General features: G+C 40.0%; 1 protein-coding gene across 11 annotated transcripts in view; it reads left to right on the top strand.

Moving 5' to 3' along the window:
* The window catches only part of ptprt (protein tyrosine phosphatase receptor type T), a 230476-nt gene that overhangs the window by 97733 nt on the left and 118103 nt on the right, over window positions 1–14640 (top strand). For all 11 annotated transcript variants that reach the window (XM_054784610.1, XM_054784608.1, XM_054784609.1 and 8 more), the window contains exon 11: window positions 8693–8802. In XM_054784610.1, the coding sequence (XP_054640585.1) occupies window positions 8693–8802 (110 nt within the window). The remainder of the gene's footprint in view (window positions 1–8692; window positions 8803–14640) is intronic.

Raw genomic sequence — 14640 nt, 5'->3', positions numbered from 1 at the left:
TTCCCTAATTAGGGAGCGGAAAAGCTATTGTGCGCATGGAGGCTAATTACTGTTTGCGCTAGATGGCATTTTATCGAGATGACTGCAAGGAAGCGGCACGTGCACGTGCGCGTGCACAGTTGGCACGGCCGTTGCCGTATGTGTGAAAGTACACCTTTTGTTAAATTGCAGTCACTCTGAGCTTCACTCACCGACTAACACAAAGTAGTCTGACGCTTCTTCATCATTTAACACGTGCACATTTCTTCATATTGATATCCAGCATGTATCACATCTAATGACATCCAACACAGACGTGATCGTGTTGAGCACAGGTGTCAAACGCAAAGCCCGGGGGCCGGATTCGACCAGCCATATGGCCTGTGAAAGCCTGGAAATAATGCACGTCAAAAATAATTTTATTTTATTATTTTAATATTATTTTTGGAAATATTTGCATATATGTTTAATGTTATTATTAATTTTATTTGTTTACCTTTTTATTATGGTTATATTTTATGTTTTTTATATTATTGTAAAAAATAATTTGTATATTTTTTTAACTTAGTTAAATATATTTATATTATATTAAGTAAAAATTAATAACAAAATGTAATATTTTTCTTTATAATCCAAAAGACACACCATCTTTCTTGCTAATGTTTTGTTAATTCTAAAGTTTTTTTGTTGTCCAATTTGTTGTCCAATTATTTCCAATTATTGTGTCAAATTATGATTTATTTATTAATGAATAACTGATATAATAATTTATTATTTCTTATTAACAAAAATTATTTTATAGAGATGACGCCAAGGAAACTGGTGAATTGAAATTGGTGAGTTTTCATGCCTGTTAAGGCCCCCCATAATGCGACCAAATAATAATAATTACAAGGTAATTTCTGGAGAAATTGTGTGTGAATTTTGAAATTATGGGGAAAATGAGACTTTTTAGAATGTGGAACATGCTTAGCCTGACTCTTTTGATGCTGGAATGGTTTAAATGGGCTGAGAAATGTGGGACAAAGCCATCCATTTCAGTGGCAATTTTTGGGACCAGAAATGAGGAATTCCTGGAAAACCGGGACATTTTTGAATAAAATAGATAGCCTGAGTGTTCTGAATGACTTGAAGGTTTTCAGAAAATCATGCAGAGACATGCTGTCATGTAAATAAGATAACTAAAATAAGGCTGTTGAGTTTGTTTAATAAAAGAACAATGTATATGTTTGTTCTACAGGGTCAGGCAAAATGATCTGACACATTTGTAGGTTAAATAAAAGGCAAATAAAGTAAAGAAACAAGAAAGTGTTTTTATTTTGGAAAAGTACATATAATGCCATTCTGTTTCATTATGTTTTAAAAATGAAACCAGTCAAATGGGATCCATTATTGCCCACACACTCAATGCAGATCCAGTAGCTGTGAAGTTGGTAACCATAACAAGATGGTGTTTGGAGCTGCTACGGGATCATGTCTACCAAGATTGAAGTGCAAACGGAACGCTCGTTGTGTTGCAGTTACAGATTTGTTTGTTTTGATAAACGTTTCCACAATGAAAGCGCGATGCTCACCAGTCCAATTCATGGCAGCAACTGAAAAAGAAATTAAAAACAATGGCATTATAAAGAAACAAAGCAAAATGGCATTATATGAAAAAAATGGCATTATATGTACTTTTCGAAAATAAAAACACTTTTTTGTTTCTTTACTTTATTTGCCTTTTATTTAACTTACAAATGTGTCAGATCATTTTGCCTAACCCTGTATATGAAAGCTATCCTTAAATTATTTCTGTAATATAAAAAATAAAATAACTTGACCTTCTTAAAGTGGTGGGGTGTGCCGTTAGGTAGGAGGGGTGTGTCACCCTGATGTAATAAACACTGCTGTATCACACATCTTTCAGTGCTCCCTCTGCTGTTGTTGTTTTCATCCACTTTTCCATACGCCGGTAATTTCAAACGACAGTTTGACACTACAAACCCAGGGTGAGGCACCCAAAGGTGCCTGGGAGACAAATGTTGCGTGCCGTCATTGTTCACAGCAGCCCATTAACCTAAACGTGACACTGGTATTTGTCAGGACGCTGTCAGGTGGACCCGATGCAGCTGCTTTCCCGCCAGGCGTCCTATTTGTCAAAGCTATGTCACCTCTACAGCCCCGTGCCGCCTTCACACTTCACTATTCATTCTCACACAGTGTCACAAATGTCTACACCCCCCTTTAGGATGCTGAGAAATAATCAAGTGTTCATTCATATTTGTTTGGATGCACACATGATCGTTAGATGTCATTTATGATCCGTTTTTGTACATCCAATGACAAATACAGTATATGTATGAAAGATGCATTTCCAATTCCCACTTTCTATGTCAACAGGATTGTGCCACCAATGGCTACCGAGCACAAACAAAACAAAAACATGACGTTTTCAATATTGTCCCCCCTTGTAAGACGTAATGGACACATGTCTTGTAATCCCATGTGGACTTAATCCAGACAAGAGTGAAGATGAAGAAGAACAGTGATTACTGCATGTCCTCACTGGAGCCAGATGAGGATTTGGTCCAAGAACAGCACAGACCAGCAGTGCAGTGATGAAAATCATGGAATTACACGATCTCAGACCAAAAACCCGCAACGACAGATTAGATGATGTCAGGATGCTATTGATTTTGCAGTACTGTTGAGTGGAGGCAGGCTGACGTCCACATGTTGAGTAGCATGCACACGTCAAAATTCTTCTGTTTGGTATTCTTATTCCGCCTTGTTTTTTTGACGCTCAACTACTTCCTCTTTTCTCAACCGATTCAAACCATTTCAATGTTTACATCATTCCGGACATCTGGCATATCGAGTCGCACATTCCCATTGGAAAATTATGGGACGATTTTTACCAATTCCACATTTCTCACATTTCCCGACGGATTCAAACCATTCTGACACCAAAACATTCAGCTAATTCAGAACATTTATTTTCCGCCTCCCCAAATTTCCACTGTTCCTCAAAATTCCGCATTTCGATCTTGAGAATTCACACTACGTCCATATTTCTCAACCGATTCAACACCACAAACCTTCAGTTCATTCAGAACATTCATGCGATCTATTTTTTTTGACACTCAAAAATGTCCCGGTTTTCCAGGAATTTCTGGTCCCCAAAATTCCCATTGAAATGAATGGCGTTGTAATAATAATGGGGCCGGAACTGTGATTGGCATTATAAAACATGTATTGGCATATGACAATACCCTGCTTTTTCACGGAAATCGAATGATACTGATCGGTGGCCGATCGATCAGAGCACCCCGAGTTATTTATTCATTTATTTTTTTAGCTTCCTTGTAAATGATATTTTTAGAATGTGCCGCGGGCCGCAAATGTCCCCCGGGCTGCACTTTGGGCTACCCTCATAGAATAATGTGCCCACTGACTTCTGTGAACCCTAAGATCAGTGCTGCTCACAGCACTTATTGTTTTATGATTTATTAATTTAAACAATTTCATAAATTCCCCATGAAATGTGTTACTTTCTTTGGTATTTGAAGCAGCTGATATTAGTCGTTAATAATGTGATGACTGTAAGTAAGCTCATCAACACATCAGGCTTACAAATAAAAGCCTTCACAAAGAGTCAAACTTCCAAACGAGGCTGAGCTGAGGATCACACAAAAATGTTGGAAGTAAAAGTGAGGGACATCCTTTTTTTAAATCAAAGTAGTTTCTTTTTTAGCAGTTTAGTCGCTCTTCAGGCATGGCACTCCCATACATGGAGGCAGTGAGAGCATGAGGATGTATATGCACATCCAGGCTGAGCTTGAAGGTTTGGAACACCAGCAGAGTAATGGTGGGGGCGTGCACGAGCAGGGAATTGAGGGAAAAGTAGACGTTCACATGAAAGCCTTGATTAAAGAGTGAAAGTAGTGCTGCTAATGACGAGGAATCGTGTTTTGGGGGCACAGGGAGGGAGACAGAGAAAGGAAAGCAAAAGAAGGAAAAGTAAATTGATTTCATGGCGCTAAAGACAATTAAACATGTAGGACTTCATCACAAGAATAGCACATTTTTAAAAGTGGAGCATGCTGGAAGTTAATCAAGTTGAGGTCAGCGTTATCTGCTCAATCCTCAAGGTATGCGGCAACGCGCACATGAACACGCACACACACACGCTCACATGCACAAGTGAATGATAAGGTGTTGAATGGAAATGACAGAATCTAATTGCGTTTCTTTGTTAGGCTGATTTCATTTGCAGGCGCGGCCTTAATCAACACATTTTAATTACTAAATCAAAACAGTCTGTAATTGTTTGGTGGCTATTTGTCAGTGTCCATCATACACCACCACCGGTAGACCATCCTTGTCGCTGGTGTGACACAAAAACAATCACAGCTGAAACAAAACCATTATATATGAACCAAAACTTTACACATGAATTTGCAACAACTTTCAACATCTTTATTTGTCAAGAAGGCATTGGAAATGGGCAAAACTGGTATAAAACTGGTATAAAACTGGTATAAAATGATGACCCCTATTTTAAACAGATACTGTTGATAGATCAATAGATGGATGGATGATGATTTGATGGACGGGTACGTACATGGATCGGTAGATAGGAAGGTAGTAGGGGTGTAATGGCGCAGTATCCTCTTGTTTCATTCGTACCTCGATATTAAGGTCACAGTTTGGTTCATTTCTGGTATAGAAAGGGAACAAGATAGCTTCTGTGTGTAATGATTAGGGGTGTAACAATTCTTTTTGAATAACGATTCGATTTGTATCACAAACGTGGTCACCGATACGATTCAAGCATGATATTGGTTCATTTAGAACGATACGATCCAAAACGATTCAGTAACTTTACATCGATTCAGTAACTTTTTAGCCAAAAATTAAACCAGCGTGACCTGGATATTGTACAGTAGGGGTGAAGTTTCCTAGATTCCCGTTGTTTTTTGTAAGGGAATCGGGTACAAATTATTAGTAATGTTGACATACTCAAGAATAAATTGTCAATGAGTCCAAAAAATGAGTTAAAAATGCAATACAAAATCCATGAATTATTTACTTTAAATAGTGCAATCCAAACCTGCACTTTGCACCCTATGAGGGACATAGGGCAAAGTCCTCAGGAAAAGCATGTGGTATGGTATCTTCAATTAGGTGTTCTCACCTCTACGGGCCGATGGAAGCAAGGGCTTTTTTTGGGCTAATAATCCTCCTGATCAGAGCAGCCGTTTGAAAGAACGGTGCAGCAACTAGCAAGAATACACCGACAGAAGTTTTGTAGGAGTGTTACAGAATTTTTAAATATGTAAAATCAAGTCTATGGTTAAGCCTATCTGATAAAACATGACGGGAACTTTAATTTGATACCTCATTCACTTCTCTACCTGAAGTATTAAAGAAGTTACAGCAAATTTCATACCGGAAAATAGTGCCTTTGGTTCCCATTGCTTTAATATCGAGTCAAGACAAAAGCTGTGATTGACCCACAGACCTTGGCAAGTGCAACCGTACTACAAAATGTATCATAACTTAGGCTGTGACATTTGTTTTAAAAGTCAACAGAGTAGCCATTTCCATTTTTTTGATAATCTAAAAGTCCAGGGAAGAAAATCATTTCGGAAATGCTGCAGCGGCACGCTGTATTAGTTTCCACGCCACACTACCAATTGCATGTACACAGTAATTCTGGGGCAAAATTAACATATTTCACACCATCAGATTTTAATGGAATTTCATCTGCAGATAGATATTAAAGCGAATTTATATCCTACATACCTCTTATCTTGTCCTGAAGCGCCGATCCATGAGTTTGAAAGGCTTAAAGTTGAATTTAACTTTTCTGTATACGAATGAAAATACACCTGATATCATATGAAAGAAGTACATTTTTAAGGATGTCCCCACAGACTCTCCTAATCGAGCGCCCATGCACAGTGTTCGAGTTTTGCATTGCTAAAATACGGGGATGTATTTGTAACATTCCTACATGTGTTTAGAGCTGGACACGCTGGATGATGACGTCACTAACCGTCACTGCTACTGGACCGTAAACTACCGTCCAGAGGTGTACAAACCTTCCTTACTTTGCATATTGTCCCCATAAAGCAATGTAAATGTAAATGTAAATGTAAAGTTTCAAATAAATACTGAATAAAGTGAATGAACCGACCAAAACAAAAAGAAGCGAATCAACTGTATTTCACATGTCAACTACAGCTCCCATGACCACCACGTACCTGGAAGACAATGACATCATTGACATCCAGACTGTAACATTTAACGACTTTATCATTAAAAATGCTAAAAAAAAGCGCATCCATATAACGCCTGCCGTGCTTAAACCCAATGCCTCATTTTCTAGTATTGATTCAATCGATTGATTACTTTTTAAACAATGTTAGATCGATATAGATGTCGTCTTGAATGGAATCTTGAGAATCCAGATCGATGTAGTTGAATCATAGGAATATAAATCGATGCATCGATGTAGTGAATGAATCGGTACACCCCTAGTAATGACTGTTCAGACCGGCCCTTTTACAGGGTGGAAATCCCCCCAGAGTCTTCTATTCTCACAGCTGTTAAACGAGTCGAGGAGGCTCAAGGACAGATCTTTTTTTTTTTTACAGCAGGAGTAGATACAAGTAGTTGTAATGCCAGTGCTAGACAGAGCAATTAGTGGCAAACGAAGGTTTAGCCAAGTTCAGTCGGTCTCCGAAGAGGAACCCTGTTCCGCATTCTTTTATGCCTTCTGTCAAAAATATGGTACAATGGATGTAAACTTCCCTGTTTTTGTTGTTGGGATGTTAGGCACCAATAAGCCGTGATAGAGTGAAGCTGCAAAATTTGAAGAGCGTAGTGGCAAGGGTCAGCTGTATCGTCCAAAATGTAGTCCACTTTTAGTCACACTATACGGGCTTGTGGAGGTGCATGGCAATGCCAAATGTACACTTTCTGTCCTTCACCTGAAATGAGTGCAGAGTGGGAAATCAGTACAGAGTTTTCAGTTCAGTACAGCTGTTTGCCAATTCTATTTGAATATGAATACATGTATTTGTTACACCCCCTTTAGATATTTATATGGGTAGGTAGATATATACACTAGATAGAAAAGTGGACAGGAAGTACAGGCAAACCCACATGTACAGTCGTGGCTAAAAGTTTTGAGAATTTGAGTGTTTTTAGATCTTCAGATGTTACTATGTTGTTCCCCAAGCTACTTAGTTACCACTTTTGCCTTTGGAAAAGACATTGTTTGTCACCAAACTGTTCTTGGATGCTTGGGAGAAGTTGTTTCGAAGGTTGTTTTAGTACCATTCTTTATTCATGGCTGTGCTCTTGGGGAAAATTGTGAGTGAGCCCACTCGCTTGGTTGAGAAGCAACCCCGCACATGAATGATTTCAGGATGCTTTACTGCTGGCATGACACAGGACTGATGGTAGTGCTCACCTTTTCTTCTTTGGACAAGTTTTTTTTCTGGATGCCCCAAACAATCAGAAAGAGGATTCATCAGAGAAAATGATTTTTCTCCAGTCTTCAGGACCAATACCTGTATCTTTTACAGAATACTAGTCTCTCCCTGATGTTTTCCTTGGAGAGAAGTGCCTTCTGTGGGCCCTTCTTGACACCAGGCCATCTTCCAAAAGTCTTCACCTCACTGTGCGAGCAAATGCACTCATGCCTGCCTGCTGCCATTTCTGAACAAGAGCTGCACTGGTGGTGCCCCGATCCCGGAACTAGATCCACTTTCGGAGACAGTCCAGACGCTTACTGGACTTTCTTGGGCGCACCCTGAAGCCTTCTTCACAACAACTGACTGTCTCTCCATGAAATTCGTGATCCATCCTACTCGAAGCAATATCCTTGCTTGTGAAGCCATGTTTGTGCTAAGCAATTATGAATGTATGTGTTTTCTTGCAGGTAACCATAGTTAACAGAGGAAAAACCAAGATACTAAGCACCACTCTTCTTTTTAAATCTTTTAGTCCTCAATCAGGATGACAAAGTCATCTCCAGCCTTTGTCTTTGTCAATACTCTCACCTGTGTTAACGCTTCTCCTTTTGTGGCAGGGCTGAAATGCAGTAGAAATGTTTTATGGGGATTAAGTTCATTTTCATGACAAAAAGGGACTTGCAATTCATTGCCATTCATCTTGTCACTCTTCATAACTTTCTGAAGTATATGCAAATTGCCATCATAAAAACTGAGGCAGCAGACTTTGTTAAAATTCATATTTGTGTCATTCTGAAAACGTTTGGCCACGACTGTACATGATCACACATTGCAGTAGGAATTTGGATATCCACACCGTTAGTGTGCAGTTTTGAAGGTGTGAACAGTCATCATGTTTGTAGCGCGTACTCACCGTGAGTGCTCGCAGCTTCACGTGCTGACAACACATCTGACATGTCTGCTCACACTCGCACTCAAAGACGCCGCAAAGTGTCTTTGGTTAAACGTACAAAAAAACAGTTTGGCACGCTTGTTACTAGAAAGATTTCAGTTGTTTCAGTGTGATGATTTTCAGGTTTCTGGTGATTCCTCTAAATTGCTCAGGCACTCCCTAACCTTCACCTTCATGGTCATAATCCAAATAATTGCAGTCATTTGGCGGTAATAACGGATCAAATCCTGTGACATAGAACGTGAAAGGTCCAGTAGGTACTCATGTGGACGTGTTTGATGTTCTGGTGCAGTGCCTGGCTCAGTGCCCATGGAGTCCCTGCAGAACACGCCCTACGAGGAAAAGATCTTCCTCCAGTGGAAGGCTCCCAATGAGACCAACGGAATCATCACGCAGTACGAGGTGAGTCAGCAGTTGTCCATCATACCAGTTCTCGAACACAGACCATCCACTGATGTGAAATGTTTTTTGTGGGATCAAATAGTAAAGATCAGCCAGTTGATTAGCTGGACTGGTTCTTCCATTACTTTAGCATGTGCTTAGTTAGACCTGGTCCAGTTCTTGCAGTGATTTTGTTGAGTCTTCTGTAGTTTAGCTCTTAGTTCAGGACCACAGAAAGTAGATCAGAGGTCTTTGCAACCTCACCCTGCACAAGGAGATAATAACATGAACTATATCAAAGCGAAATTCATGGGTCTACGGAAAATCAAGTAAATATCAGACCTACTCAGTGGTAAGTTAATATTTTATCTCAGCATGTTACTGCCAGCTTCCATTCACATAACGTATAACCCATATCCAGGAATTGATGTTAAGAGTCAGAGGAAGTTATTAAAAAGTTCTCTTAGCGTGATCCAAGAACTGTGTGGAAATGCGAGCAGGTGGTCCGTGGAGTTACTCCCTGACAGCCTTCACGTGCTCTTTGGGAAGGAATTTACTGGAATAGATGGCTCTGTGTGTGTATGTGTCTCTCTCTCTGTGTGTGTGTGTGTGTGTGTGAGATGGTTTCTTCAGGCTAAAGTTGAGTTGAACCTTCCAACTAATGAATTATTGACCTCCATCTCTTTGGCTGTCTGTCTCGCTGCTCCCCAAGATGACAAAAATGATCCCGAAAGAATAAAGTGCTTTTTTTGACACTCACTCTGGGCAATGAGACACGTTTCTTTGCTTGGCCTTTGGAAATTGGGACAATTCAGCAGCAGTACTTGGAGCTGGTTTTCTGTCTTTTCATCTGTGAAATGCAAAAATAAGTCGTTTTTAATGGACTGTAACCAGGGACGTAAGGTTCATGGCTGGTGAGGCACTTAACTCCCTTGGAGTTTTTTAATGTTAATACAGGTTGCTCATTAGCAAGAAAAAGAACAGAATAATTCACTTGTGTTAAAAATGTTGTTGTGAAATAGTTTCTTTTTATTTTTTTCTTTAAAAACATTTGTGGTCTTACCTTTTATTTGTACATGAATTACATGCACCTTATCCTTCTCCTGGAATAGTTCTGATACTTTGTTGTAAAAGTCTGATCATCTCCTGGTGAGCTTGGACTGGTGAGCTTAGATCAGTGGTTCTTAACCTTGTTGGAGGTACCGAACCCCATCAATTTCATATGCCCATTCACCGAACCCTTCTTTAGTGAAAAATAAAATATATATTTTTTTCAAATTCAAGACATAGGTATATGTTTGTATATAGGTATATGTTTGTTTACTGGTGCACAAAATGACAGAAACAGGACACTGACTCCCATCACTGTTCGTGATACATGTGAATCCATGCTGTACATATCCGTCCGACCACTTCCTTTTTTTGCTCGACATAGTTAGTATGGATTAAAATATTAAGAACTAAATCACACGACGTACTACCACATCAGTCACACGTTGACTACTTGATGGTGCGTTTCATTTGTATTTGGAACTGGGAAGTCGGAGTGAGAATGACGTGATCTCCGAGTTAAAAGCGTTCCAGTTGCCAAGTCAGAAAAACTTCACACTATAACAATATTTTTTATCGTTTACACACGAGGCAGCCATCATTGATTGTTAACTCAGAGGTGGTGTGGATGCTCTGACTTCCAAGTTGAACATTCTGACTTCGGGGGGCGTTTCAGTCGGGTGTTCCCACTAGGAACTCGGAAATTCTGACTTCCAAGTACAAATGGAACGCACTATGAGTGCGCTAAATTCTTCGCAGCACTGATTGGCCAAGGCAAGCAATGTAATGTGATTACCTGCAGCCTGTGATGGCTAAGCGGCGGCGTGTCATCACGAATTGACACGATGGGTCCGCTGTGCCTTAACCTCCCTGGGACCGATTCACCGAACCCCTAGGGTTCGATCGAACTCAGGTTAAGAACCACTGGTTTAGATATAATATTAGTATAATCATCCATCTTGCAAGTCAAATTGATTAATTCATTCAGCAGAGCATAAAAATATATTTCATGTATTTCCCTTGCTGCTCTGCAGCTGGTGCTGCTGCTATAAAAAAAAAACAACAAAAAAAAACACTGGCTTTTTCTTTCTATGGAAGGACGACACTGACAAGCACCTTTGTGTTCACGCACACCCACCCCCTCAGGATGAGGCCAGTACTCCAGTGTCTCCGTGTGTGACATTTGTGTGTATTTTATTGTGGGGTTAGCAAGAAAAATGGCATTAAACTTCCATTAAAGACAATACACAGGCTGTAGAAAGTCCTAATACCTGTACATAATACTTGTACATGTTTCTGCAGAAATACTATTGAGTTAAATATCTCCAGGATGTACGGGAAGTTTTTAAATGGCTTTCAAAATGACCTTTAATGGCAAAAAATAAGCTTTTGGAAATGGGCTAGTTCCTTCACGTGTGTGTTGGTATACATCACTTTGGGACTTAATGAGTTCAAGTCAAGCACAAAGCTGAATAGAACACATTGGGCTGTCAAAAATAATCTGTTAACGGCGTAACTAATTTATTTCATTAATGTTTTTTAGTGTAATTAACGTTGTCTGACGCTCTTTCATAACTTCATTCTGACCTGAACACATCATCAGCAGTACAACTGCAACACCATATACTGTTTGTATCTCCAACTCAAATGCTTCTCTCATCCGTTCATCCTGGGAACGATACTTCCTCAATCTCATTACAAGAACGCAACATGCATTCAGGAGCACTCAACATCACAAAAACAGCTTTATAATACGTGTGTGTGTGTAAATAAACAGGAAGATAAAGAAAACATGAAGTGGATACTCTTATCACTCACTGCGTAACTCTTAATTCGGATGTATAATTTGCTACATTTAAGTATCCTGGAAAATACACTGAAAATAAGTAAATTTACCTTAAATTACGTGATGTCTTTGAACGCAACCCCTCATTGCTCATAACAACACGGTTTAAAGTGTGATTCAAATGTTCTGGTACTATTAAAGAAACTAGTGTTAGACAAATAGATTTTTAGACTTGTGTGGTATCTTTTAGCTTGATTGACATGTTCACTTCATTTGGAGCTGTTAATATATACAAATATACTGTATATAATCCTGTCCTGCAGGCATAGTTGCTAATGGTGATTAATCATGATTAATTTTTTTTTTTAAATGTGATTAATCTGATTAAAATTTGTAATCATTTGACAGCCCTAATTGAAAGCGTTTTTATTGCTCCCTCCCTTCCTGGGGTGGCAGTAGCTCAGGAGGTAGAGCAGGTTGTGCAGAAACCGGAAAGTTGGAAGTTCAACCTCCACCCAGTCACTGTCGTTGTGTCCCTGGGAAAGACACTTCACCCACCTTGACTCCGGTACTGCCCACACTGGTGTATGAAAGTGGAGAGGAGAAAGGAGAAGCCGTGGGCACGAATTGGCAGCCACGTTTCTGTCAGACTACCCCAGGGCAGCTGTGGATACAGATTTAGTTTACCACCATCAGTGTGTGACTGAGGAGTGAATGAATAATGGGTTCACTTCATTTTGAAGCGCTTTGGGTGCTTTGAAAACAGCTATAACATCTAATCCATCATCATTATTATTATTATTCCTATGGGATGTTTCATTTCTAAATTAATTTAATCATAAATGGAATTTGAATGCTGAGAGATGATGTCACTAAACAACATTAGCACTAGTAACTTCTTAATGTCGTATTTCAGCTGCGTTTTCCACCATTTTCACATCCTCACATGTCTTTATCGTCAAGCCATGTCCTTTTGGCACCATCTTCTCACAAAATTTCCTTTCTCCCGCGCACATTTCCTCCAGAATTACGTTCACCTCCAGTATTACCGTACACGGCGGAGACCACTCAATGCTGTCTATGAGACATCCATCGGCCCTTGACCCACAGCTTGAAAAGCTGTTCATGCAGTTCTCGTGAGCTTTGCTTGATTTCGTGTCCCTCATTAACATGAATTTCGGCTTTCTGTGCTCTCAGGCCGGCGGAGGCGGCGGGGATGCGGCATCATCTATTAAACATATCAGAGGCTGCACACAATGCACTGCTATTAGAGATAATTACTATAATTGCAGCTATTGTGGGGATTAAAGGCATCATCTGCAACATCTAAAGGGGCTCTTGTCACGTCCCATCCTGCTCTGTTGTCTCTTGTCTTTTCTCTTTTTAACCCTCTTCTGCCCCCCTCGCTTTTGAGGAGGGAGACCAGATGATCTGGTCTGTGGACAATAACAGGGAGGAGGGGGGAAGAGATAGGAGGGTGCAGGTGGAGAACTGTGAGGAGAGATAAGCCGGAATGAGAAGAACCAGAGGAGAGGATAAAGGTCCTGAATGAGTGAAGCACGACCACCTGAATGCAAATCACAACATCACGTCTCTTCAATGTACGCGGATAATTGCAGCTAATTACGGGATTAAAGCAAGCATCTTCAGGGATCTAATGGGGTCGGAGTCCAGACCCTCGCTCTGTTCATGAAAGACAGGAGAGACAACGCCGTGAAGGAGCAATATGAGAATATAGATACAGATACAGTTTGAAGGGCGGTGTGTCAAATAGCACAAATGTTCTACTCTTGTGTACTTCGACTTTGAAACGTGAGGTCATGGTGTGTCTTTCAACATTTGGAAAACACCACCAAACATCAGAATGACTAAATAGAGGTGGCACGAGATTTGTGTCTCCAGATCAAAACACGATGAGATTTTTAGTTTGGAAAAATGAAAATGAACTGGATATTTTGCTGGTCTCCATATATTACATATTGTACATGCGTGTCTTTTTTCCTCTTCTCTCACCTCCAAACAGGCAGCAAGAGAGTTCACTCTGTGCATTGATTGACGCTTCATCGAAAACGCGTTCCATAGAATGGCTTTAACAAAGTGGATTCTTTGCATTTTGTCCATTGTTAACTCGTAATTAATCACAATTAATCACAGATGGAAAGAAGTTTTTATCTATAATATGTGCAACTTTGAAAGATCATTTTAAAGTTTTTAATACAACTATCAACATGAGACTGGATAATATGATTGCGTTATGCTAATTTTTGTTTATTAAACATTCTGTTGTTTTAACAGCGCAACACAAAATGGATCTCAATGTATAAAATCTAGGGTGAGTAAGGCTGGCAAGTCTGCAAATGTTCCGTACCAAAATACACTTATAGTTACACCCTTAGGACACAGCTCTTAATCAATGAAGGAATCAATGACAGGTTAGACTAGAGACCTTAGTTGTCCATAAATCTTAATTGTGGCAAGATATTGTGGTAATTGTGTTTCCATCTTTGCTAGAACTCTAAAGGTCCTGTTCTGTTCCCAGTGCACAAAGCTCAGTTTTGAAGTGGGATGTCCACATGTAGTTTTAATCTCTGGTGGAAGGACAGTAGTTGAACTAAAAGGTGGTCGGACTAAACAGAAGTAAAGAAGTACATTTGTGTATGGAAGCAGCTCTTTCATCTTAGGTGAAGCTGAAAGCGTCCTCATGAATCAATAAGGTAAATGTTTCTGCTTCATCCTTAACGGCTCCTCATGGACTGGTATTGACGGTTTCTTGATGCCACCCACAGATCATGACCTTGTCAAGCCCATCTTTGATCCACTCATCAGAACATCCCAGCATGAGGGGGGTCCTCTCCATCGGCCACCTTGTCCCCCCCCGCCGGTCCTTTATTATTCTCAGATACCTGCAAACCCCACAGATGCCGGCTCTGACATCGATCAGATCAAAGCAGTGAAGCAAAGCGCAGGGCTCACCGAGCAACCGATAAGTCAAAGAGCTTCCTCGCACCGCCTCGTCTTGTGGC

This window comes from Dunckerocampus dactyliophorus, chromosome 8, assembly GCF_027744805.1.
Source record: "Dunckerocampus dactyliophorus isolate RoL2022-P2 chromosome 8, RoL_Ddac_1.1, whole genome shotgun sequence".
NCBI classification, from domain to species: domain Eukaryota; kingdom Metazoa; phylum Chordata; class Actinopteri; order Syngnathiformes; family Syngnathidae; genus Dunckerocampus; species Dunckerocampus dactyliophorus.
The sequence above is the reverse complement of the archived record's forward strand: the minus strand, read 5'-3'. Positions and strand labels throughout refer to the sequence as shown.